Source organism: Anabrus simplex, chromosome 13 (genome assembly GCF_040414725.1).
Source record: "Anabrus simplex isolate iqAnaSimp1 chromosome 13, ASM4041472v1, whole genome shotgun sequence".
NCBI lineage: Eukaryota > Metazoa > Arthropoda > Insecta > Orthoptera > Tettigoniidae > Anabrus > Anabrus simplex.
Genome location: NC_090277.1, coordinates 66,692,233 through 66,719,099, shown reverse-complemented (window position 1 = coordinate 66,719,099; position 26,867 = coordinate 66,692,233). Strand labels below are relative to the sequence as shown.

The 26,867-nt window shown below is 41.7% G+C and overlaps 1 protein-coding gene across 1 annotated transcript in view; it reads right to left on the bottom strand.

The window, feature by feature from the left end:
* LOC136884717 (C-type lectin domain family 9 member A) overlaps positions 1–26,867 on the bottom strand; it is a 303,715-nt gene that overhangs the window by 26,339 nt on the left and 250,509 nt on the right. Inside the window, exon 3 of the mRNA XM_068230003.1 lies at positions 6,267–6,384. Coding sequence (XP_068086104.1) covers positions 6,267–6,378 — 112 coding nt within the window. The 5' untranslated portion in view covers positions 6,379–6,384. The remainder of the gene's footprint in view (positions 1–6,266; positions 6,385–26,867) is intronic.

Below are 26,867 nucleotides of genomic sequence, written 5' to 3'. Positions count from 1 at the left end.
AACTATCGAGGTATCTCATTGATTAGTATACCAGGCAAAGTATTCACTGGCATCGAAACCGACTTTCAACCTATTAGGTCGTGTTACGTACATTTAGTACGTATTGAAGAGATGTTAAGTACAGAACAAAAATGGCCAACCAGACACCAGTGGGATCCGAACCCACAACCTCCCGATTTCGCGTCGGTTGCTCTACCAATTGAGCTATGGTGGCCTTGGCCATCTTTGTTCTGTTGGAAAGGATCTAAGCTACAAGTCTGGTACTACTACCATCTCACTGTAGAGTGCGTTTAAGTTGCCTGTTGAGGGCCAAGTCGATGAATATTGAATTTTCACGACCGCATTGTAATCGAAACCGACTTTCAACCTATTAGGTCGTGTTACGTACATTTAGTACGTATTGAAGAGATGTTAAGTACAGAACAAAAATGGCCAACCAGACACCTGTGGGATCCGAACCCACAACCTCCCGATTTCGCGTCGGTTACTCTACCAATTGAGCTATGGTGGCCTAGGCCACCTTTGTTCTGTTGGAAAGGATCTAAGCTACAGGTCTGGTACTACTACCATCTCAGTGGGTTCGGATCCCACTGGTGTCTGGTTGGCCATTTTTGTTCTGTACTTCAGTACGTACTAAATGTACGTAACACGACCTAATAGGTTGAAAGTCGGTTTCGATTGCAATGCGGTCGTGAAAATTTATTATTCACTGGCATCTTGGAAGGGAGGGTGCGATCAGTCGTTGAGTGTAAGTTGCATGAAAACCAATGTGGTTTCAGACCACAGAGGGTCTGTCAGAATCAGATTTTCAGTATGCAAAATGTAATTTAGAAATGCTATGAGATGAATGGGCAGTTATGTTTATGTTTCGTAGATCTAGAGAAAGCATATAACAGGGTACCGAGGGAAAATATTTTCACCATACTCGGGGAATATGGGATTAAGGGTAGTTTATTAAAATCAATCAAAGACATTTATGTTGACAATTGGGCTGCAGTGAGAATTAATGGTGGAATGTTTTCTTGGTTCAGGGTACTTACAGGGGTTAGGCAAGGCTGTAATCTTTCACCTTTGCTGTTCATAGTTTACATGGATCATGTGCTGAAAGGTATAAAATGGCAGGGAGGGATTCAGTTAGGTGGAAATGTAGTAAGCAGTCTGGCCTATGTTGACGACTTGGTCGTAACGGCAGATTGTGCCGAAAGCCTGCAGTCTAATATCGTGGAACTTAAAAATAGGTGCATTGAGTTCGGTAGGGTAATTAGCCTCTAAAAGTCAAAACTGATGTCAGTAGGCAAGAAGTTAAACAGAATTGAATGTCAGATTGGTGATACAAAGCTGGAACAGGTCGATAATTTTAATTATTTAGGTTGTGTGTTCTCCCAGGATGGTAATACAGTAAGTGAGATTGAATCAAGGTGTCGTAAAGCTAATGCAGTGAGTTCGCAGTTGCGATCAACAGTATTTTGTAAGAAGGAAGTCAGCTCCCAGACGAAACTATCTTTACATCGGTCTATTTTCAGACCAACTTTGCTTTACGGGAGCGAAAGCTGGGTGGACTCAGGATATCTTATTCACAAGTTAGAAGTAACAAACATGATAGTGGCGAGAATGATTGCTGGTACAAACAGGTGGGAACAAAGGCAGGAGGGTATTTGGAATGAGGAGATAAAGGCTAATTTGGGAATGAACTCGATGGATGAAGCTGCACGCATAAACCGGCTTCGGTGGTGGGGTCATGTGAGGCGAATGGAGGAGGATAGGTTAGCTAGGAGGATAATGGAGTCAGTTGCGGAGGGTAAGAGGTGTCGAGGGAGACAAAGACGACGATGGTTAGACTCAGTTTGGAACGATTTATAGATAAGACGTATAGAACTAAATGAGGCCACAGCACTATTTGCAAATAGAGGATTTTGGCGACGTTTAGTAAATTCACACAAACTTGCAGACTGAATGCCGAAAGGCATGACGGTCTATAATGATAATGTATGTAATTATGTGTCACAAATTTAATCGGTTATGATAACACAGATATTCATGAATTTGTATTTTTGTTGCTAAGTCCATATCAACGCCGAGCCACGAGAAAATGGGTCAACAGAATTTAATGAAAATCGATATATAGTGTCGGGAAATAAGAAACTACAGTCTAACAATTTATTCACCCTGGATGAAATGGCAGTTTAGGAGAAGACATCTAAAATTTAATTTGTAAATACGTATGTTATTGGTCCTATCGAAAATACCACATAACAAAAATTATAGAGAATACAAGTTCCGATCATTTAACTGTAGCGACTATTTCAGAGTCGGAAGGAAAGTAAATGTGAAGACCTACAACATTACATTGATCATTGTTCGTTATGACGTTCTTTGCCTCTGATGCTGCTACTCATCTCCGATAGATGGGATTACTGCTGGGGAGTAAGAATAGTTTCTTCTTTAGTTCATCACAGTATTCCATGTATTCGATCCCTACTCTGACGCGCTGTTTTGAATGAACAGTGTGCGCACTTAAGGCAGAGGCTCACTTAGTAGTGGTAATATGACCTGGTATAGAATTTTATTAAAATTTAGGCCTATTCCAAATTATAGTACCACAATTCACTATATAACTCTAAATTCAACCCTCAGAAATCTGTTTCTTAAGAAAAACTTCTTCTTCTTCTTCTTCACTTTTATTAAATTCTACATTCAGTTTCCTCCAAATTAGCAGTGAAGAGGAGGTTTCTCCTCTGGCTTGGAGGAAAAATTTGCCTCCAAGTCAGATAGATTTTCCTGCCGCCGGTGTAGTGAATTGAGATTTTCCGATTCATCGGGTATTCCTAGGAAATATATTAGTAAAATGGCATAGTTTTTGCCCGGGGACTCTCCACTAATCGACGCCCACTCACGCTGAAAAAAGACAATGAGTGTTCTCAGATCACGGCTGTCTGCGCCCTGGGCATTCCAGCTCTGGAACTTTGGACTCTTAGATCGGTAGCGTAGTATGGTTCGTTAAAAGTGAGAAAATGTGTGGTTTTTCATTTGATCGAGTATTTCATATGAATTTTGCTTTTAACCGTGCCATTCCTACTGTTGTAATTGTAATGACCTATGTTAATTTCAGTTGGGAAAACCACTAAGGCAGTCTTTCTTAGGACATAAAAAGGCAGGTGGAGATGAGTGCCTGCCATTATAACGAATATTCCCCAACCTGATTGTGACTCATGGTAGGCAAGCGGGCCTACCATTACAAGGAAAATTCCCTAATCCAGTCTACAAAAGAGAAAAGACGTTTGCTGACTTCCCCATCGCGTTTCTAGGGTAACGTTAAGAGCTATGCAATTTAATACAATCTTGCTCATAATGTGACACTACCTAACCTAGAATTTCGTATGCAATGTAGAAGCCCTAGCGAAGCACGGGTACATCAGTAATGTCGAATATTTTATATTCGGTCTGACTTGAAACAAAAGGGGGACCATAATTTTACGAGTTCTGAGCTGAGGAAATAGCTGTAACTAATAGGATATGCACATTTTAAACAGCTGGTTCGCAGGTGGTGACGTGTATTCGAAGTGTTTACTCGAAACTCCCGGAGAGTCACGTGTGTATCATTCTGTTTGGAACACAGCTAGCAACATGTGGCCTGCTCCTCCTCTCCTGCAGTAGTGAGCCCAACAACGTATGAGCTGTCGCTTGGAGAGGGAACACTGACAAATAGGTACCATCCCAGCATTCACCGAGCAGTGAGCTCTCCCAGCACCACGTGTTTCTTAGGGAGACTCAGAATGTGAAAATCAGGAAACTTTCTTAAATTTCCGTCCTTCAAAGTAACTTAAAATGTTGTGAGTACCGTATTAAAATCATCCTCGTTGTATGAAAGTCAGAGAGAGCTTAAAGGGAAAGGAAATCATAAATCGTATTCCAAACGTTTGATTCCGGTAGAGTGGTCTCAGCTCAGAGTTTTGGGTAGAGGATCTCCTTCCTCACTCGCTTTTAACCACAAACAAAAAACAGCAGAAAATCGAAACTACAGGCGAAAGAAAGGTAAGAGCCACAACGGACATAAAATTGAATCACTCCTTAGGCCAAGAGACCAACGGAGGTACACCTCTCTCTGTCAATTACTCTTCCAGTTAATCTACATACTAACCAAATCTGAGACCCGTGGTCGAGGGGACAGTAGAATACACACAAGGTATCCCATGCATTTCTAACAAGCAAATGAACGGGTTACCATCCGACCTCTCTTGGTCAACACTCGTTCTCTTCTTTCTTATCTCTGTAAACAGAGGATCTACTTCCTCTTAAAACACCACCTTAATGCCCTAAAACCATATGAACCTTTACCATACTTACAATCCAGTCTATAGAATTCACCCTATGCATTAATATCGATCAATATACTGTTTGACATTTATAACCTTGCTTTTATCATATTTATTCCTAGCTACGGCTAAAAGAGTTTCTTCATCATATATACCGTCTTTCGTCATATTTTCTTGAAATACACATCTGGGTTACCACCATCACATCAATAATATTCCTTCATCTACTCGATTCCGTCACTTTCTGATCCACTTCATTCTCCCAGATTAATTTAAATTGCTGCCATTCGCATCACCTTCCGAGGTAACAGTTTGCAACAATCACTACAATCACATTATTTTCTGTGACGTTACCTACATCACTGATTACCTCAACAATTTTTTCCGCGTCTGCATCAACCTACCCACGTCTGTACACCCCAAAAATATCATCTCTTGAATTTCATGCTTGTCATCTTTAACTTTTTAACAGCTAACCGATTCTCCTTTCATCCGTATAAACACCTCCTATCTCTACCGTAAACACTCCAGTTCCGAAAGAAATGCCCGCATCATTTTGTCACTTCTAAGCCAGGATTAAACTCTTCATATAACAGGTGGCAAATTTATATCTACTGAATTACTTCATTATACTCTTTTCCTTACAACCCCCACGTCCCTGTACTCTAGTCCGCTCAATATCTCTTCTGAACACACTCCTAACTTATACATACACACGCACTAAAAGTCTCGCACGTACCTACTCCTTAGTACCCCAGCACTGAGTATCCCTCCTAGAAAGTATCCCAACGATAATACTCTCCTCTTCATTCAACTGCATGACGAGATCCCACACTATGTTGGTAGTTGTTTCTGCTTGCCGTACATGGAAAACTACCACATGATCCTTACCGTCCTCTTTGCTCAACTTCTGTCTTAACGTATTGGTTCCCTTTCCTCCACGCAATGACCCATCCACCTCATTAGATCCCCTCCCCTGCTCTTTCCTGATGTTTGCACATCCCACTTCCTCCTCCTATCCTCTACTCCACATTTCTCCTCCCTCCCACCTTCCTGTAACACATTCATTTCTCCCTATTTCCCTCTGTGTTTTCGAAGCGTATACCCTCGTGAAAACTCCCCTTAACTTGACCCCTTAGTCTTTCGGAACTTCCCCTCCCACCGCACCCTGTACATTGTTCGTGTTCTCCCTCAAAATCCTGAAGTGTTTCTCATACTTATCCCACATCTCCCTCCTGTCACCTGCTCTTCGTTTGTGTCTGATCGTCCAATCTCACCTTAAGCTCCATACTGTAACGGTTAGCGCAATGCAAGTGGGCCCACGCCTTTTTCCCACGACTTTCAGAAATTTAATGTGGGCAGGACTGTAGGTATACGCTCGCCTCCATTGGCAGTGCTGCTGGAAAGAACTGCACAACCTCGAGGCAACGACACGCGATTCCAATACTTCTTGTATAACACCACATACCAAAGGCCTCTGTTCTCTTTCCGTGATAAGCATGTCTCTGTCTCATGCTGCCTCACGTTCCAGACAAATACTTCCACTGAATTGTATATTTATGGTGAGTAGAACGTTCGTTTACAAGAAGGCTTCATTTAGCAAATGCTGTTCTTCGATATATGGCCTGCTAGTTTCTTCTGCCATTGGTTATGTTAGTTCCTAGCGACCCAAATTCCTCAACTACTGTAATGAGTACATTTTCTGATCTTATCTACTACATTCCAGGATTCCCTCACAACAATGACTACTGGAGAGGCCTCGCTCGCTTCTCCTACTGGAGTTTCTGTTACTCTCCTCTCCCTGTAATTCATGGAAACCCTCTCAAGTATATCAGAACATGTAGTCCAGTCTACAATATCGAATGTCGAGCCCATGCACACGGCGAGATACCGCTCACACGCACTGCGGTCCTACTTCGTTCAGTTAAGGAATACCGAGTGTGAATGACTTACCGTGGACTGGTTTCGAAACAACGTCGACAATTTTAACATCACATGATCTTCTATCTTGGTGGGCAGTCAATTCTACTTCCCATTGCTTCTCCGTTGATGCGGATCTTCGCATTTCAACCTGTAATGAAGTTCGAAAACCTTAGATGTAGAAATTTATAGCCTACATTTAGTTCACAATCCACTGTAATGCCAAGGTGAGTGTGGAGCGCCTCCTCCTCACACTTGTGTTTACTCACACCCACGTCACAAATACCACACCACACAACGATTATTGCTGCTTTATTGGACTTTTTGCCGTACCATATAGTGGCAACTTACGGGTAACAATGCTGTTAGTTCGTTTTTATATGACTTTGAAAATGGCAGGTCCATTTAAAACAGGGCTATTGTTCCTGTGTGCTAAAATTGAAGGAATTTCGGTCACTCTGGATATCATTTCCCTACTGTAAAAAGGGACAATAGTTCCGACAAGACATTCATTTATTAAAGGAGGATTCTGGTGTTTCCGTGTCCAGCTTTAGTAACCGAAGTTCCCAGGTAAACAAAGGCCTCTTCCACGTAAATATGTCTACGAATTAACCCTTATATATTATACAAGAATTGGCGTTCGGTTGCTCCATGTGGCAGCAAAAATGTTAAGTTCACGACGAATGAGCTGACCACAAGTAAGAAGTATGGACTGGAGAACATCAACAGCCAAATACAGTACCGTAGAAGTAGGTGCGTTTCCAGGTAGTGCAGCAGTAAAGATGGATTGGATGGACTTTTTTTCTTTTTTTTTTTTTTTGCTAGTTGATTTACGTCGCACCGACACCGATAGGTCTTATGACGACGATGGGACAGGGAAGGAAGTGGCCGTGGCCTTAATTAAAGTACAGCCCCAGCATTTGCCTGGTGTGAAAATGGGAAACCACGGAAAACCATCTTCAGGGCTGCCGACAGTGGGGTTAGAAACTACTATCTCCCGAATACTGGATACTGGCCGCACTTAGCACGAGGTCGGTAGGACTAATTTTTATGGACCGACGAAGTGTAGCAGCAGATATGGCCTGGCTGGATTACTTCATACGGATCGAGGAAGTATAACAGAAGATATTTCCTGGCTCGGCTAACTGATACGGCTCCAGCCACAGTAGCAGTAAATATGGCATGGCTGGACTACTTCTCACGGCTCCAGGCAGAGTAGCAGAAGATATTTCATGGCTGGATTACTTCCTATGGCTCCAGACAGCATAACAGTTAATATAGCATGGTTCGACTACTTCTTACGACTCAAAAGCACTGTAGCAGTTGATATGGCATAGCTGGACTATTTCTTATGGCTCCATGCAATGTAGCAGTAGATATGGCATGGCTGGACTACTTCTTATGGCTCCAGCAGTGTAGGGTACATACGGCATGGCTCGACACCTTCTTACGGCGCCAGGCACTGTAGCAGTGGATATGGCATGGCCCGACACATTATTACGGCTCCAGGCATGGTAGCAGTTGATATGGCATGGCTGGACTACTTCTTACAGCTCCGTGCAGTGTAGCGGTAGATATGGCATGGCTAGACTACTTCTTTCGGCTCCAGGCAGTGTAGCAGTAGACATGGCATGGCTGGATTACTTCTTACGGCTCCAGGCAGTGTAGCACTTGATGTGGCATGGCTGGAATAATCTTACTGCTACAGGCAGTGCAGCAGTTGACATGGCATGGCTGGACTACTTCATACGGCTCCAGGCAGTGTAGTAGTAGATATGGCAGGGGCGAATGCTGGTCATGAAAGTCAGGCTTGCTCTTCCATTCGTGAAAGTTGGTGGGGTGAGACATACATAGTTCTGAATGAATAAAATTTATAAACCCAAAAATCGCTAAATCACACGAACATTTTAATCATGCATTCAAACTGGTTACGTCACACATTCAAGAATGGCCAAAAGAATAACAATCAGACAAATTTTATAATTATTAACAAATCATGACAAGCCAGTGATTATATAATTCAAAGAAGTAAACGTCAAACTACGTACACAGAAAAACTGCAACTATTTATCAGATCTTCCTACTTGAAAACAAACTCTACTCTGCGGCTTCTCTTTACAAAACCATCCATAACTTCATCATAGAAAGAGGACTGTAATCTAATTTTTGCAAGCAATCCTTTTTCCATCGACAACATAGCTGAGATACAGAGAACGAACGTACATATTCTCTGTTTTTCTCCCTGTGCTGTGTCTTTAAATCTGGCAGCGCCGGACAGGGCCTACCATTCTTAATAATGTCAGTTTTCTCTTGGATAGTCCTCCGAGAAAATAGATTTGATAACAAGCTGCCAATAATACACGGTTCGGAACCCATTGCAGCACGTCAAAACATTCAGAATAGATGATCAGGAACTTACAGTACACTACTCACTGACATAAACATAACACACTAGATCTGTAGCTCTCAGACCAGAGCTTCCAACTACACATTACAAATCTCACAGCTTGCAACCGGCCTTGGAGAGAAGAAACCTGCGCGCGTATACATTTCTCGCTGTGTCGACAGCTCCGCTGAAGCTCCCAAGATACGAGCAAGCCTCGCTAGACTCGCCAAGATAAATGCAACATGCGATTTGTATAATGCAGATCTATTACAGATACGGTACATATTGTAATTTTTTTAACTCGCCTACTTTAGAAAAATATTGCGGTTGCGCAGCAAGCGTAGCATGCTCGGAGAAATCGCCCCTGAGATATGGCATGGCTGGACTACTTCTTATGGCTCCAGGCACTGTAGCAGTTGATATGGCGTGGCTGGACTACTTCTTACAGCTCCAGCAGTGTAGGGTAGATATGGCATGGCTCGACTACTTCTTACGGCTCCATGCAGTGTAGCGGTAGACATGGCATGGCTGGACTACTTCTTCTGTCTCCACGCAGTGTAGCAGTGGATATGACATCGCTCGTCTAGTTCTTACTGCTCCAGGCACTGTAGCAGTAGATATGGCATGATTTGACTACTTCTTACAGCTCCAGGCACTGTAGCAGTAGATATGGCATGACTCGACTACGTCTTACTGCTCCAGGCAGTGTAGCAGTAGATATGGCATCGCTCGCCTACTTCATAAGTCTACAGGAACTGTAGCAGTAGATATGGCAAGACTCAACTAATTCTTACGGCTCCATGCAGTGTAGCGGTAGACATGGCATGGCTGGACTACTTCTTCCGTCTCCACGCAGTGTAGCAGTGGATATGACATGACTCGTCTAGTTCTTACTGCTCCAGGCACTGTAGCAGTAGATATGGCATTGCTCGACTACTTCCTACTGCTCCATGCAGTGTAGCAGTAGATATGGCATTGCTCGACTACTTCCTACTGCTCCAGGTTGTGTAACAGTGAGTATGGCATTGCTCGACTACTTCATACTGCTCCAGGTTGTGTAACAGTGAGTATGGCAAGGCTCGACTACTTCATACTGCTCCAGGCTGTGTAACAGTGAGTATGGCATGGCTCGACTACTCGGTACTGCTCCATGCAGTGTAGCAGTAGATATGGCATGGCTCGACTACTCGGTACTGCTCCATGCAGTGTAGCAGTAGATATGTCATTGCTCGACTACTTCCTACTGCTCCATGCAGTGTAGCAGTAGATATGACGTTGCTCGACTACTTCCTACTGCTCCATGCAGTGTAACAGTGAGTATGGCATTGCTCGACTACTTCCTACTGCTCCAGGTTGTGTAACAGTGAGTATGGCATTGCTCGACTACTTCATACTGCTCCAGGTTGTGTAACAGTGAGTATGGCAAGGCTCGACTACTTCATACTGCTCCAGGCTGTGTAACAGTGAGTATGGCATGGCTCGACTACTCGGTACTGCTCCATGTAGTGTAGCAGTAGATATGGCATGGCTCGACTACTCGGTACTGCTCCATGCAGTGTAGCAGTAGATATGGTATTGCTCGACTACTTCCTACTGCTCCAGGTTGTGTAACAGTGAGTATGGCATTGCTCGACTACTTACTACTGCTCCAGGTTGTGTAACAGTGAGTATGGCAAGGCTCGACTACTTCATACTGCTCCAGGCTGTGTAACAGTGAGTATGGCATTGCTCGACTACTTCCTACTGCTCCAGGTTGTGTAACAGTGAGTATGGCATTGCTCGACTACTTCCTACTGCTCCAGGTTGTGTAACAGTGAGTATGGCATTGCTCGACTACTTCCTACTGCTCCAGGTTGTGTAACAGTGAGTATGGCAAGGCTCAACTACTTCATACTGCTCCAGGCTGTGTAACAGTGAGTATGGCATGGCTCGACTACTCGGTACTGCTCCATGCAGTGTAGCAGTAGATATGGCATGGTTCGGCTACTTCCTACTGCTCCATGCAGTGTAGCAGTAGATATGGCATGGCTCGGCTACTTCCTACTGCTCCATGCAGTGTAACAGTAGATAAGGCATGGCACGACTACTTCTTACTGCTCCGTGCACTGTAGTAGTAGATATGACATGGCTCGAATACTTCCTAGGCTCCATGCATTGTAGCAGGAGACATGACATGGCTCGTCTAATTCCTAATCCTCCAGGCTGTGTAGCTTTAGATATGGCATGGCTCGGATACTTCCTACTGCTCTACAGTGTAGCAGTAGATATGGAATGGCTTGGCTACTTTTACAGCTCCAGAAAGTGTAACAGTGAGTATGGCATGGCTCGGCTACTTCCTACTGCTCTACAGTGTAGCAGTAGATATGGAATGGCTCGGCTACTTCTTACGGCTCCAGAAAGTGTAACAGTGAGTATGGCATGGCTCGACTACTCGGTACTGCTCCATGCAGTGTACTTCTTACAGAACCATGCAGTGTAGCAGTAGGTATGACACTGCTCGACTACTTCTTACTGCTATAGACAGTGTAGCAGTAGATTTGGCATGGCTTGACTACTTCTTCCTGCTCAAGGCAGTGTAGCAGTAGAAATGGCATGGCTCGACTCTTTCCTACTGCTCCATGCTTTGTAGCAGTTGATATGGCGTGGCTAGGCTACATTTTATGGCCCCAGGGTTTGTAGCAGTGGTTACGTCATGGCTCGACTACTCGGTACTGCTCCATGCAGTTTATCAGTTGTTATGATATGACTCGATTACTTCTTACGGCTCCAGGCACTGTAGCAGTAGGTATGCCATGGCTCGACTAGTTCTTACTGCTCCATGCATTGTAGCAGTAGATATGGTATGGCTCGGCTACATCCTACGGCTCCAGGTTGTGTAGCAGTACATGTGGCATGGATCGGCTACTTCCTATGGCTCCAGGCAGTGTAGCAGTAAGTATGGCATGGCTCGACTAATTCCTACGGCTCCATGCGTTGTAGCAGTAGGTATGGCATGGCTCGACTAGTTCTTACTGCTCCAGGCTGTGTAGCAGAAGACATGGCATGGCTCATATATTTCCTACTCCTCCAGGCTGTGTAGTTTTAAACATGGCCTGGCTCGTCTAATTCCTACTCCTCCAGGCTGTGTAGTTTTAGATATGATTTGGCTTGGCTACTTCCTACTGCTCCACTGTGTAGCAGTAGATATGGCATGGTTCAGCTACTTCTTACAGCTCCAGGCAGTGTAACAGTGAATATGGCATGGCTCGACTATTCGGTACAGCTCCATGCAGTCTAGCAGTAGATATGACATGGCTCGATTACTTCCTACGGTTCCAGGCATTGTAGCAGTAGGTATGGCATGGCTTGACTATTACTTACTGCTCCAGGCTGTGTAGCAGTAGATATGGCATGGCTCGACTAGTTCCTACAGCTCCAGGCTGTGTAGCAGTAGATAAGGCATGGCTCGACTAGTTCTTACTGCTCCAGGCAATGTAGCAGTAGATACAGCTTGGCTTGACTAGTTCTTACTGCTCCATGCAACGCAGCAGTAGATATGACAAAGTTCGGCTACTTTCTACGGCTCCATGCATTGTAGCAGTGTGTATGGCATGGCTCGACTAGTTCTTACTGCTCCGGGCTATGTATCAGTTCATATGGCATGGTTTGAGTATTTCGTACTGCTCCAGGCAGTGTAGCAGTAGATATGGCATTGTTCGGCTACTTCATACGTCTCCATGCATAGTAGCAGAAGACGTGGTATGGCTCGACTACTTCTTACGGCTCCAGGGATTGTAGCAGTAGATATGGCATGGTTCGACTACTAGTTACTGCTCCACAGGGTGAAGCAGTTGATATGACACGGCTTGATTACATCTAACGGCTCCTGGCAGTGTAGCAGTAGATATGGCTCTGCTGGACTACTTCTTACTGCTCCAGGCTGTGTAAAAGTAGATATGGCATGGCTAGACTACTTCTTAGGGCTCCGTGCAATGTAGCAGTATTTATGGCACGGCTCTTCTACTTCCCACACTTCGAGGTTGTGTAGCAGTAGATATGGCATGGCTCGACTACTTCTTACTGCTTCAGGCAGTGTTGCAGTACATATCGTCAGTTTGGACTATTCTTACCGCTCCGTGCTGTGTAGGATTAGATATGGCATGGCTCGACTACTTCTTACTGTTTAAAGTTAAAAACTTCATTATTGTTCCGTATTGAATAGAGAAATAAGATGTACAATATTATAGGGCAGGATCCACCTTTCAATACTCCGTAATAAGATGGTAAAAAGGAGTTACAACCTGTTTATTGGGACCGGTTTCAACACATTTCAAGTGTCATCATCAGCCAATTAGCGAAGATCTTAAAACAACTAGCACATTGAATACAGGCAAAAAATTAACATTGTATCATAACGTAGCAATTCAGTAAATGTTCAAAACACAATAATCACAGTCAAGAGAGTAAACAGAACATCACAAATAGTGCATACTTGACCTGCTTATGAACTTCAGCTATATTTGTTTGCGGCGCAAGATAGTGATGTTCTGTTTACTCTCTTGACTGTGATTATTGTGTTTTGAACATTTACTGAATTGCTACGTTATGATACAATGTTAATTTTTTGCCTGTATTCAATGTGCTAGTTGTTTTAAGATCTTCGCTAATTGGCTGATGATGACACTTGAAATGTGTTGAAACCGGTCCCAATAAACAGGTTGTAACTACTTTTTACCATCTTATTACGGAGTATTGAAAGGTGGATCCTGCCCTATAATATTGTACATCTTACTTCTTACTGCTTCAGGCACTGTAGCAGTAGACATGGCATGGCCCGACTACTTCCTACGTCACCATAATGTGTAGCAGTAGATAAGGCATGGCTCGACTACTTCTTACTGCTTCAGGCAGTGTTGCAGTACATATCGTCAGTTTGGACTATTCTTACTGCTCCGTGCTGTGTAGGATTAGATATGGCATGGCTCGAATACTCCTTACTGCTCCAGGCACTGTAGCACTAAATATGGCATTTGTCGACTACTTCTTACTGCTCCAGGCACTGTAGCAGTAGACATGGCATGGCCCGACTACTTCCTACGTCACCATAATGTGTAGCAGTAGATAAGGCATGGCTCGACTAATTTACGTCTCCAAGCAGTATATCAGTAGATATGGCATGGCTCGGCTACTTCGTACTGCTCCAGGCAGTGTAGCAGTAGATATGACACGATTTGACTACTTCTTACGGCTCAAAGCATTGTAGCAGTAGATATGGCATGGCTCGAGTACTTCATACTGCACCAAGCACTGTAGAAGTAGATATGGCATGGCTCGACTACTTCTTACTGCACAAGGCAGTGTAGCAGTAGATTAGGTATGGCTCGACTATTTCTTACTGCTCCATGCTTTGTAGCAGTTGATATGGCATGGCTCGACTACTTCTTCCTGCTCTAGGCAGTGTACCAGTAGATATGGCATGGCTCGAGTACTTCTTTCTGCTCCAGGCAGTATAGCAGAACATATTGCATGGCTCGGCTACTTCTTACGGCTCCAGGATTTGTAGCAGTGGATACGTCATGGCTCGACTACTCTGTACTGCTCCATGCAGTTTATCAGTGGAAATAATATGGCTCGATTACTTCTTACAGCTCCAGGCAGTGTAGAAGTAGATATGGCACGGCTCGAATACTTCTTACGGCTCCACGTTGTGTAGCAGTGGATACGGCATGGCTCGACTAATCGTTACTGCTCCTTGCAGTGTAGCTGTAGATATGACATGGCTTGTCTACTTCTTACGGCTCCAGGCTGTGTAGCAGTAGATATTGCATGACTCGACTATTCTTACTGCTCTATGCAGTGTAGCAGTAGATATGGCATGACTCGACTACTTCTTATGGCTCCAGGCAGGTCAGCAGTAGATATGGCATGGCTCGAATATTTCTTACTGCTCAAGGCAGTGTAGCAGTAAATATGGCATGGCTCATCTACTTCTTACTGCTCCAGTCAGTATAGCAGTAGATATTGCATGGCTCGTCAGCTTGTTACGGTTCCAGTTTGTGTAGCAGTGGATAAGGCTTCGCTCGACTACTCGTTACTGCTCCATGCAGTGTAACTTTAGATGTGACATGGCTCGACTATTTCCTACATCTCCAGGCAGTGTAGCAGTAGATATGGCTGTGCTCGACTACTTCTTACTGCTCCAGGCAGTGTAGCAGTAGATATGGCAGGAATTAAGTTGAGCAGATGTTGAGGAAAGTAGAAGAGAGGGAGGAGGGGAAGGAGAAGTTGGTAGTGTTTCACGTTGGTACCAACAACGTAAGGCAAGCTGATATAAGTACCAACATAGTTGGAGATGTGTGGATCTGGTAAATCCAGCACGGGTGAAGTTTAAGAAAGCAGAGATTGTTATTAGTGGAATATGGTGTAGGAGGGATACTGACTGGAGGGTGATTGGGGATTTAAATAAAACTAAGGAGCAGGTATGTGGGAAACTGGGAGTGAAATTTTCAGATCCTAATGGGTGAGTAAGAGATAGGGACATGCGCTCAGATGGCCTTCACTTAAACCGCAATGGTACGTATAAGTTAGGAAATTTTTTGGATGGGTAATAGGGCCATATATTCAGTGAAACGGGGTGGCCTAGGGAGCAGTGATATAAGGGAACATATAACTGGAAATCAAGTAGGGATGACATAAATTTGTTAGTGTTGAACTGTAGAAGTATTGTAAAGAAAGGAATAGAATTGATTAATTTAATAGATATATGTTTACCAGATATTGTAGTAGGAGTTGAATCATGGCTGAGAAATGATATAATGGATACAGAAATTTTCTCACAGCACTGGAGTGTGTATCATAGAGATAGGATAGGAATGGTGGGAGGGGGAGTATTAATTCTGGTGAAAGAAGTATCTGTAAACTATGGAAAAGTTAAAGATGAGACACATGAAATTCTAGGTGTAAGGCTCATTTCTAAAGATAATAGGTAGCGTGATATATTTGGAGTGTACAGACCAGGAAAGGGTAGCATTGACACGGATTCAGAATTATTTGATAAGATAATCAGCTATGTAGGAAACGACAAGGAAAGATATGTGATTGTAGCAGGAGACCTGAATTTACCAGATGTCAATTGGGAAGGAAATGCGAACGACAGGAAGCATGACCAACAAATGGCAAATAACTTAATATGGGAAGGAGAGCTGATTCAGGAAGTGATGGAACCAACCAGAGGGAAAAATATCCTGTTTGTGGTGCTGATAAAACCAGATGAGCTCTATAGAGAAACTGAAGTAATAGATGGTATTAGTGATCATGAAGCAGTTTTTGTCGTAGTTAAAAATAAATGTGATAGAAAGGAAGGTCCTAAAAGTAGGGCTATTAGGCAGTACCATATGGCTGATAAAGCAGGCATGAGGCAGTTTCAAAAACTATGATCAGTGGAAAACGGTAAATAAAAATGTAAACAGACTCTGGGATGTGTTTAAAGAAATTGTTGAGGAATGCGAAAACAGGTTTGTACCTCTAAGGGAGGTAAGGAATGGTAAAGACCCACCTTACTATAATTGAGAAATGCAGAGACTAAGAAGGAGGTGCAGACTGGAAAGAAATAGCGTTAGGAATAGCTGTGGAAGTAAGGAGAAACTGAAGGAACTTACTAGAAAATTGAATCTAGCAAAGAAGGTAGCTAAGGATAACATGACAGCAAGCATAATTGGCAGTCATTCAAATTTTAGTGAAAAATGGAAGCGTATGTATAGGTATTTTAAGGCAGAAATAGGTTCCAAGAAAGACATTCCAGGAATAATTAATGAACAATGGGCATATGTATGTGAGGATCTTCAAAAGGCAGAAGTATTCAATCAGCAGTATCTAAAGATTGTTGGTTACAAGGATAATGTCGAGATAGAGGAGAAGACTAACGCTAAAGAAGTATTAAAATTTACATGTGATAACAATGACATTTAGAATAAGATACAAAAGTTGAAAACTAGAAGAGGGGCTGGAATTAATAAGATTTCTGGGGATATACTAAAGACTGTGGGTTGGGATATAGTACCATATCTGAAGTACTTATTTGATTATTGTTTGGTTGGAGGAGCTATACCAGATGAATGGAGACATGCTATAGTAGCCCCTGTGTATAAAGGAAAGGGTGATAGACATAAAGCTGAAAATTACAGGCCAGTAAGTTTGACATGCATTGTATGTAAGCTTTGGGAAGACATTCTTTCTGATTATATTAGACATGTTTGTGAAATTAATAACTGGTTCGATAGAAGGCAGGTCAGTTTTAGGAAAGGTTATTCCACTGAAGCTCAACTTGTAGGATTCCAGCAAGATATGGCAGATATCTTGGATTCAGGAGGTCAAATGGACTGTATCGTGATTGACCTGTCCAAAGCATGTGATAGGGTGGATCATGGAAGACTACTGGCAAAAATGAGTGCAATTGGACTAGACAAAAGAGTGACTGAATGGGTTGCTATATTTCTAGAAAATAGATTTTAGAGAATTAGAATAGGTGAAGCTTTATCTGACCCTGTAAAAATTAAGAGGGGAATTCCTCAAGGCAGTATTATTGGACCTTTATGTTTTCTTATATATATAAATGATATGAGTAAAGTAATGGAATTGGAGGTAAGGCTTTTTGCGGATGATGTTATTCTCTATAGAGTAATAAATAAGTTACAACATTCTGAACAACTGCAGCGTGACCTCAAAAATGTTGTGAGATGGACAGCAGGCAATGGTATGTTGATAAACGGGGTTAAAAGTCAGGTTGTGAGTTTCATAAATAGGAAAAGTCATCTCAGTTTTAATTACTGCGTTGATGGGGTGAAAGTTCCTTTTGGGGATAGTTGTAAGTATCTCTGTGTTAATATAAGGAAAGATCTTCATTGGGGTAATCACATAAATGGGATTGTAAGTAAAGGGTACCGATCTCTGCACATGGTTATGAGGGTGTTTAGAGGTTGTAGTAAGGATGTAAAGGAGGGGCATATAAGTCTCTGGTAAGACCCTAACTAGAGTATGGTTCCAGCGTATGGGACCCTCACCAGGATTACCTGATTCAAGAACTGGAAAAAATCCAAAGAAAAGCAGCTCGATTTGTTCTGGGTGATTTCCGACAAAAGATTAGTGTTACAAAAATGTTGCTAAGTTTGGGCTAGGAAGAACTGAGAGTAAGAAGGAGAGCTGCTCGACTATGTGGTATGTATACAATAACAACGTTTATTATGAATCCACCTGTTCAATACATTATAATGTTGTCACATTTAAAATATCTTCATTAGTTAAAAAGTTACAAAATACAAACAGAAACATTTTTTCAACCATAATAGTATAAATTCTAACAATAACCCTTATCTAAGTTCTGGCATCTATAGATTAACATGTGTAGAATGTAAATGCTCGTATGTTGGCCAAACTGGCCGTAGCTTTCTCACAAGATACCTAGAACACGTTAATGCTACAAAGCACAACAAACATTCTGCGATGAGTGCTCACATGAGAGAGTCAGGCCACCAATTTACAACTATAGAGAAAGACCTAGAAATTATAAAGAAGATAGAAAAAGGCAAACTAATGACAGAATTAGAAAATATTTATATCCACTTAGACCAATATTTCAATAAAGAAAAAAATTTAAATGACGAAATTGAAATAAGAAATCCGTTACACGAACAATTACCTAAATTATTAAAGACGCTTAATCTAGAAAAAAGTAACTTTGACAAAGTTTTCATTCCCAAAACAACTAATAATCATTCAACATTAAAGAACTCAACCCCTCCCTGCGCTCCTACTACACATTCCCCTTCGAAAACCACACCCACAAACAATTCTCGTCCTACCCCTACTCCCTCCCCTCAACCCCCTCCACCTCACTCTTACAACACAAGGAAAAGACACAGAACAGGCAGTCACCACATAACCTCGGATAATACCAAACTGACAAACAGCAATTGGAGGGGTAAGTGAAGTTTCTAGAAGCACACTCTTAACTAGCAACACAACTTCCGATTACAAGATTCCTTTTCTTGTTACAGGCATTCAACAAGATAAACCAAGCAACAACTTTTAAATACAAGCATTGATTTACGTCCCTTTCAATCATGCCTTATCATATCCATTAGTTCAACGTACGGTCACTGACATCTATAAGAACATATCTATTCAACAGCATTCGCCGAGGTCAACAAGAATCTAAATTTCTTAAAGACCAACATTCATCCTGTTACAAGTTCAATCTATTTAAAGTTAAGAACTTCATTTTGGTCCGTATTGAATTTAGATTTACACTATAAATTGAGGATAGTTATGTCCACCTTTTCAATACAAAAACAATGTGAGGTCATTAACACATCACATATTTAATACCTTTCAAACATTGGGACCGGTTTCGGCATTATTTGTATGCCATCATCAGCCATAGGATGGCATACAAATAATGCCGAAACCGGTCCCAATGTTTGAAAGGTATTAAATATGTGATGTGTTAATGACCTCACATTGTTTTTGTATTGAAAAGGTGGACATAACTATCCTCAATTTATAGTGTACAAGTTCAATCATCAAACTGACGATAAATTTTAATCTTTATAGACTCTTATCCACAAGGGATAAATAACTTTTTTACCAGATCTCATTACCAAGAAAATCTTCAAATTTAGCTCCTAAGATTGATTTTCACGTCTTTCTAAGATTTTAGACATGATATATATATAAATTTTATTTAATATTTTAGTACTCTTTCTTCCACAATTTTAATGTATCTTCCTATTAAGCACATGTAATTAAGACATGTTTACAAAGATTTTGTATTTTATGATATTCTGTTAGAGTAAGTTTTAAGTTTGTGAAAAATGGTCTAATAGTTCTTAAGTCATTATTTACATACAAAACAATTATTCGAGATTCAGATTTGGCTGATGATGCTCTGTAATGGAGCGAAACGTGTCCCATATATAACTTTTAACTAATGAAGATATTTTAAATGTGACAACATTATAATATATTGAACAGGTGGATTCATAATAAACTTTGTTATTGTATATCAACAGATTTCAATATGGATTAAAACATGAGATTAGTCACTTATGTGGTATGTTCCGAGCTGTCAGCGGAGAGATGGCGTGGGATGACATTAGTAGACGAATAAGTTTGAGTGGCATTTATAAAAGTAGGAAAGATCACAATATGAAGATAAAGATGGAATTCAAGAGGACAAACTGGGGCAAATATTCATTTATAGGAAGGGGAGTTAGAGATTGGAATAACTTACCAGGGGAGATGTTCAATAAATTTCCAATTTCTTTGAAATCATTTAGGAAAAGGCTAGGAAAACGAGAGATAGGGAATCTGCCACCTGGGCGACTTCCCTAAATGCAAATCAGTATTGCTTGATTGATGATTGATTGGCTCGACTACTTCTTAGGGTTCCGGGCAGTGTAGCAGTGGATATGGCAAAGCTCGTCCACTTCTGCGGCTCCAGATTGTGTGGCAGTGGATATGGCATGGCTCGACTACACGTTAGTGTTCCAGACAGTGTAGCAGTAGATTTGGCATGGCTTGACTACTTCTTACTGCACCAGGCACGCAGCAGTATATATTGCATGGCTCGACTACTCCTTACGTCTCCAGACCGTGTTTCAGTAGATATGGCAAGGCTCGTCTGCTTCTTACGGCTCCAGGCTCCGTAGCAGTAGATATGGCATAGCTCAGCTATTTCTTACGGCTAAAGGCAATGTAGGAGTAGAAGTGGCATGGCTCAATTACTTCTTACTGCTCCAGGCGGTGTAGCAGTAGATACGGCATGGCTCGTCTACTTCTTACGGCTCCAGGCATTGTAGCAGTTGATATGGCATGGCTCGACTACTTCTTACTGCTCCAGGCAGTGTATCAGTAGACATATCATGGCTCGACTACTTCTTACTGTTCCAGGCAGTGTAGCAGTAGACATATCATGGCCCGACTACTTCTTACTGCTCCAGGCAGTGTAGCAGTAGACATATCATGGCCCGACTACTTCTTACTGCTCCAGGCAGTGTAGCAGTAGACATATCATGGCCCGACTACTTCTTACTGCTCCAGGCATTGTAGCAGTTGATATGGCATGGCTCGAGTACTTCTTACGGCTCCAGGCATTGTAGCAGTAGACATATCATGGCTCGACTACTTCTTACTGCTCCAGGCAGTATAGCAGTAGACATATCATGGCCCGACTACTTCTTACTGCTCCAGGCAGTGTAGCAGTACACATATCATGGCCCGACTACTTCTTACTGCTCCAGGCAGTGTAGCAGTAGACATGGCATGCCTGGACTACTTCTTACGGCTCCAGGAAGTGTAGCAGCAGATATTACTGCTCTAGGCAGTGTAGAAGTTGATATGGCATGGCTCGTGTACTTCTTTCTGCTCCAGGCAGTGTAGCAGTATATATGTCCTGTCTCGGCTACTTCTTACCGCTCCAGGCATTGTAGCAGTGCATATGGCATGGCTCGTGTACTTCTTTCTGCTCCAGGCAGTGTAGCAGTATATATGTCCTGTCTCGGCTACTTCTTACCGCTCCAGGCATTGTAGCAGTGCATATGGCATGGCTCGGCTACTTCTTACTGCTCCAGGCTGTGTAGCAGTAGATATGGCATGGCTCGAATACTTCTTACTGCTCCAGGCATTGTAGCAGTACATATGGCATGGCTCGGCTACTTCTTACGGCTCCAGATTTTGTAGCAGTTGATATGTCATGGCTCGACTACTCGTCACTGCCCCATGCAGTGTAGCAGTGTATATTGCATGACTCGACTACTTCTTATTGCTCCAGGCAGTGTAGCAGTAGATATGGCTTGGCTCGTCTACTTCTTACGGCTCCAGGCATTGTAGCAGTAAATATGGCTTGGCTCGTCTACTTCTTACGGCTCTAGGCATTGTGGCAGTAGATATGGCATGGCTCGTCTACTCTCTACGGCTCTAGGCAGTGTAGCAGTAGATATGGCATGGCTCGACTACTTCTTACTGCTTCAGGCAGTGTAGCAGTAGATATGTCCTGGCTCGGCTACTTCTTACTGCACCAGGCAATGTAGCAGTAGATATGTCCTGGCTCGACTACTTCTTACTGCTCCACGCAGTATAGCAGAAGATATGGCATGGCTCGCCTATCGTCCCCGTTTCTACCGTTAAGGTAATTTTCCCTAAAAATATATACGCCGGATTTTGATGGGGATCATATAACAAATATGGGCGCGGTGAAGTCATCTAAAACCTCTAAATAAATTTTAAGGCGAAGCATGTCGTTTTTTAGGAAAATCAGTTTATTAAAATAAAAATAGCATATATATAAAGGAATACCAGAAAATATGAAGTAATCCAATTTTTTACATGAATTTTCTTTCAGTTTGAAAAAGTCCATCTTGAGAATGAAAATATATTACAAATATACAATGTATGCTGAACACACATACTTAACATAGCAAAGCAAATCTTTAAGTTCCCTTTATTTTGTGCTAACAAAAATAAAGCCAGGAGAGTGGCGCGAGCACGCACATTGAACTGTAGATGAGTACGTTTCCGTTTCCTGCACGCTTGACATTGCAGTGGGTCCCTAAGCTTACGAAAAGTCGTGATTTTATGAGGAAAAAGGGAGAAAAAGCTAACCTAACTGTACAAAATACAACGGGCTGACTGGTAAAACAGCCAACGCACAAAATATATATATATATATATCTCTCCAATCGTGAACAATCTCATGAGCACAACGAAAGTACAGTGGATTGGAACCAGCCAATTGTAATCACATAAAGGGCAAATATATACTAAGTTATCAAAGACACAATAACATTATGTAGGCTCACTAAGAAAGCATGCGGCATTTACGCAGTTCTCACTCACTCGAAGACTCGCTAGAGAATATAAGGAGATAAGTTTACACATTAAGCAATACTTGCTATTCAACGCAGGTTTCTGATTTAAAATACACGACATAAAATCATAAAAATAACAGAGTAGGCTTTAACTTTAAAAACATATTGAACGTTGTATCCTGAAAAAGGTTACGTGACACAAAATATTCCACAGCGCGGTTATATCATAAAAGAACATCCGAAGAAAATGTCGCGATATAAAAATGTCGTCAACCGCAACAAATGTAGAGACATGGACAAATCCCAATAAAATCCTCACGAAGTGTAGGCCGCTCTAATAAAACCCTCCTTCGTAGACAAACATATCACCCTCACCAACACACGGCGGAATGATTCAAAAGCGGGGACTCAGTCTCCGAAAATAAAGCAGCCAACATCAAAACCACAGGGTCCAGCCATTTACACACGCTGCTCAACGGTCTACCCGAGGCAAGTCACAAAAACGCGAAGGTGCAGGCCTTTCAAATGAGGACCGCGACCTCTTGCTCAAAATCTATATAAATAAAGTTGTAGGGGGTCCGCTGTCTATAATTTTGTTTGTTTTGCCAATTTTTCAGATATTTATCCGTTTTAGGTCAATTCAAGACCGAATCGGTAGTTTTCATCTTTCGTGCCTGCTTGTCTGTTTGTCCGTTTGTTCCACCATCACGGCGAAACGGCTGGATAGATCTCAATCAAACGTCATATTTAGATTATACTCGTTCCGAGGAAGATTTCGATATGCATATTATTTTAAAATCTTCGAATAGACGGGGAGTTTATAGGAAATCAAGAACGGGTTTCCTCCATTTTCTCTTATACTACTGATTTTCTGTAAACTCCGGTGACAGTATGTGAAACGCATCTTCATTAAAAACAACTTTCATTATGTTCATACTTTACCTTACTCTTCAAATGACGGAGAAATTAACTATTTCCTGTGGGTATCATGCTCTGCATTGAGTGACCGACAGACCGACAACGAACCTACAGGTTACCATGGCAACGTCTCTGACTGCTGCCAGCAGGAAAGTAACGTATTGCCATTTTCGTCATAATTCCTGTAAATTCGTGGTTGTTCCTTGAGTAGAAAGGCGGAGAGGCGTCAATCGACCATTCTGCGGGATATTAGCGGAATATCGTTGGAGGTTATAACCGTCCTCGAATAGCTTAAGTAATAACACCATTAGTCATCTCATTATCTGTTTACCTAAGAAACCCTGCACCTAAATTTCTCCTCTGTTACCACTTTCTTATATCCGTAACTCACACCAGCATAATTTATTGAGGGGCATTTGTTTTTCCAATACATTTACTTGGAATTTACATATTTGTACTCTTCTCGCTGTCCTCAGTTATAATCCTATTTTCTATTAATTTCAACTTTCTCAACTATATTACTTTCTTCCTTAATTACTCCGTATGTATGCGAGTGCTAATCCCGAAACCTGGAAAATATTTTCTATGAGGAAATACAACTTCCAGGCTATGCAAAGGTACAACTTTTCGCCCCGGAAAATATCGGAATATGGATGCAATTTTAACGACGGTGCAGACCTTCCTTTCGGAATAATTGGTGGCAAAACCGTAAGTCGTGTCACAAAAGTTCCCGTTTCAATTTGGAGAGATCTACAACTTTGGGTCTATGACATTTTTTCTTTTCTCTATCCCTTATTCATTAAATTGTACTGCATTTTTCGAGTTAAGATAATTTTATACCTTTTACACATGTATGTTATGTTATCGTTCCAGCAAGATATAGCAGATATCTTGGATTCAGGAGGTCAAATGGACTGTATCGCGATTGACCTGTCTAATGCATTTGATAGGGTGGATCATGGGAGATTACTGGCAAAAATGAGTGCAATTGGACTAGACAAAAGAGTGACTGAATGGGTTGCTATATTTCTAGAAAATAGATCTCAGAGAATTAGAGTAGGTGAAGCTTTATCTGACCCTGTAATAATTAAGAGGGAAATTCCTCAAGGCAGTATTATCGGACCTTTGTGTTTTCTTATATATATAAATGATATGAGTAAAGGAGTGGAATCAGAGGTAAGGCTTTCTGCGGATGATGTTATTCTCTATAGAGTGATAAATTAGTTAGAAGATTCTGAGCAACTGCAGTGTGACCTCGAAATTGTTTTGAAATGGACAGCAGGCAATGGTATGTTGATAAACGGGGTTAAAAGTCAGGTTGTGAGTTTCACGAATAGGAAAAGTCCTCTCAATTTTAATTACTGCGTTGATGGGGTGAAAGTTTCCTTTGGGGATCATTGTATGTAGGTGTTAATATAAGGAGAGATCTTCATTGGGGTAATCACATAAATGGGATTGTAAATAAAGGGTACAGATCTCTGCACATGGTTATGAGGGTGTTTAGGGATTGTAGTAAGGATGTAAAGGAGAGGGCATATAAGTCTCTGGTAAGACCCCAACCAGAGTATGGTTCCAGTGTATGGGACCCTCACCAGGACTACCTGATTCAAGAACTGGAAATAATCCAAAGAAAAGCAGCTCGATTTGTTCTGGGTGATTTTCAACAAAAGGGTAGCGTTACAAAAAAAATGTTGCAAAGTTTGGGCTGGGAAGAATTGAGCCCCAGGGGCTCTGAACTTTGGAGCGTGGATTGGCGACCACGGGGCCCTCCGCTGAGTCCTGGCATTGCTTCCACTTACTTGTGCCATGCTCCTCACTTTCATCTATCCTATCCGACCTCCCTTGGTCAACTCTTGTTCTTTTCCGACCCCGACGCTATTAGGTTTGCGAGGGCTAGGGAGTCTTTAATTTTCACGCCCTTCGTGGCCCTTGTCTTCCTTTAGCTGATATCTTCATTTTTCGAAGTGTCGGATCCCTTCCATTTTTTCCTCTGATTAGTGTTATATAGAGGATGGTTGCCTAGTTGTACTTCCTCTTAAAACAATAATCACCACAACCACCTGGGAAGAATTGAGAGAAAGAAGGAAAGCTGCTCGACTAAGTGGTATGTTCCGAGCTGTCAGCGGAGAGATGGCGTGGAATGACATTAGTAGACGAATAAGTTTGAGTGACGTTTATAAAAGTAGGAAAGATCACAATCTATATATATAAAATAAGAGTTTTGTCTGTACATTGCTCAGAATTTGAAAATAATGGTATTTCTGTATCGGTCATGCCCATAGTAACAAGAAAATGCACTTTTTACTTTTCCGTAATGTCTGTCTGTCTGTCTGTCTGTCTGTCTGTCTGTCTGTCTGTCTGTCTGTCTGTCTGTCTGTCTGTCTGTCTGTCTGTCTGTCTGTCTGTCTGTCTGTCTGTCTGTCTGTCTGTCTGTCTGTCTGTCTGTACACGCATCACGAGAAAACGGTTGAAGGGAATTTAATGAAAATCGGTATGTGAAGTCGGGGGATGAGCCTCTACAATCTAGGCTATAAATCATTTTACTCACGCTGAGTGAAATGGTAGTTTAGGGGAAGGCCTAAAATTGAATTCTCAACTATTTATGTTATTAGTGGTCTAATGAAAATCGGTATGTGAAGTCAGGGGATGAGCCTCTACACTCTAGGCTATAAATCATTTTACTCACTCTGAGTGAAATGGTAGTTTAGGGGAAGGCCTAAAATTGAATTCTCAACTATTTATGTTATTAGTGGTCGCATTTTAAAGAAAATGGGTATGCAAAGTTGGGGAATAAGTTGCTACAATCTAGGCTATCAATAATTGTATTCACGCTGAGAAAAATGGTAGTTTAGGGGAAGGCCTAAAATATAATTCTCAAACATTGTTGTTATTAGTAGTCCTATCTTGATGAAAATTGGTATGCAAAGTCAGGAAATAAATCGCTATAGTCTAGGTTGTAAATTATTTTATTCACGCTGAGTGAAATGGTAGTTTAGGGGAAGGCCTAAAATGTAATTCTCAAATATTTCTTATTAGAGGTGTAATCGATGAATGCTACATAACTAGGGTTATATAATTAAATTTCCTATTATTCATGTCTTATACATTGTTACCATACTGGCTATGATCACAAAGATATTCATGATTTTGGATTTTTGTTACTAAGTCCATATCAGCGCCGAGTAACCAGAAAATGGGTAAACAGTATTTAATGAAAATCGGTATGTAAAGTCGGAGAATAAGAAACTACAGTTTATGGTATAAAATATTTTACAAATCACAGAGTCGAAAGTAAACTAAATGTGAAGGTCTACAATACAGAAACCTCATAACATTGGTCAACAATAACCTTACATTGACCATTGTTTGTCGTGATGTGCTTTGTGTCATCTGTTGCCCCTCATCTCCGGTAGATAGGATTACTGCTGCGTACAAAGTATTTTTTATTTGATTTACGTCGCACCGACATAGATAGGTTTTATGGCGACG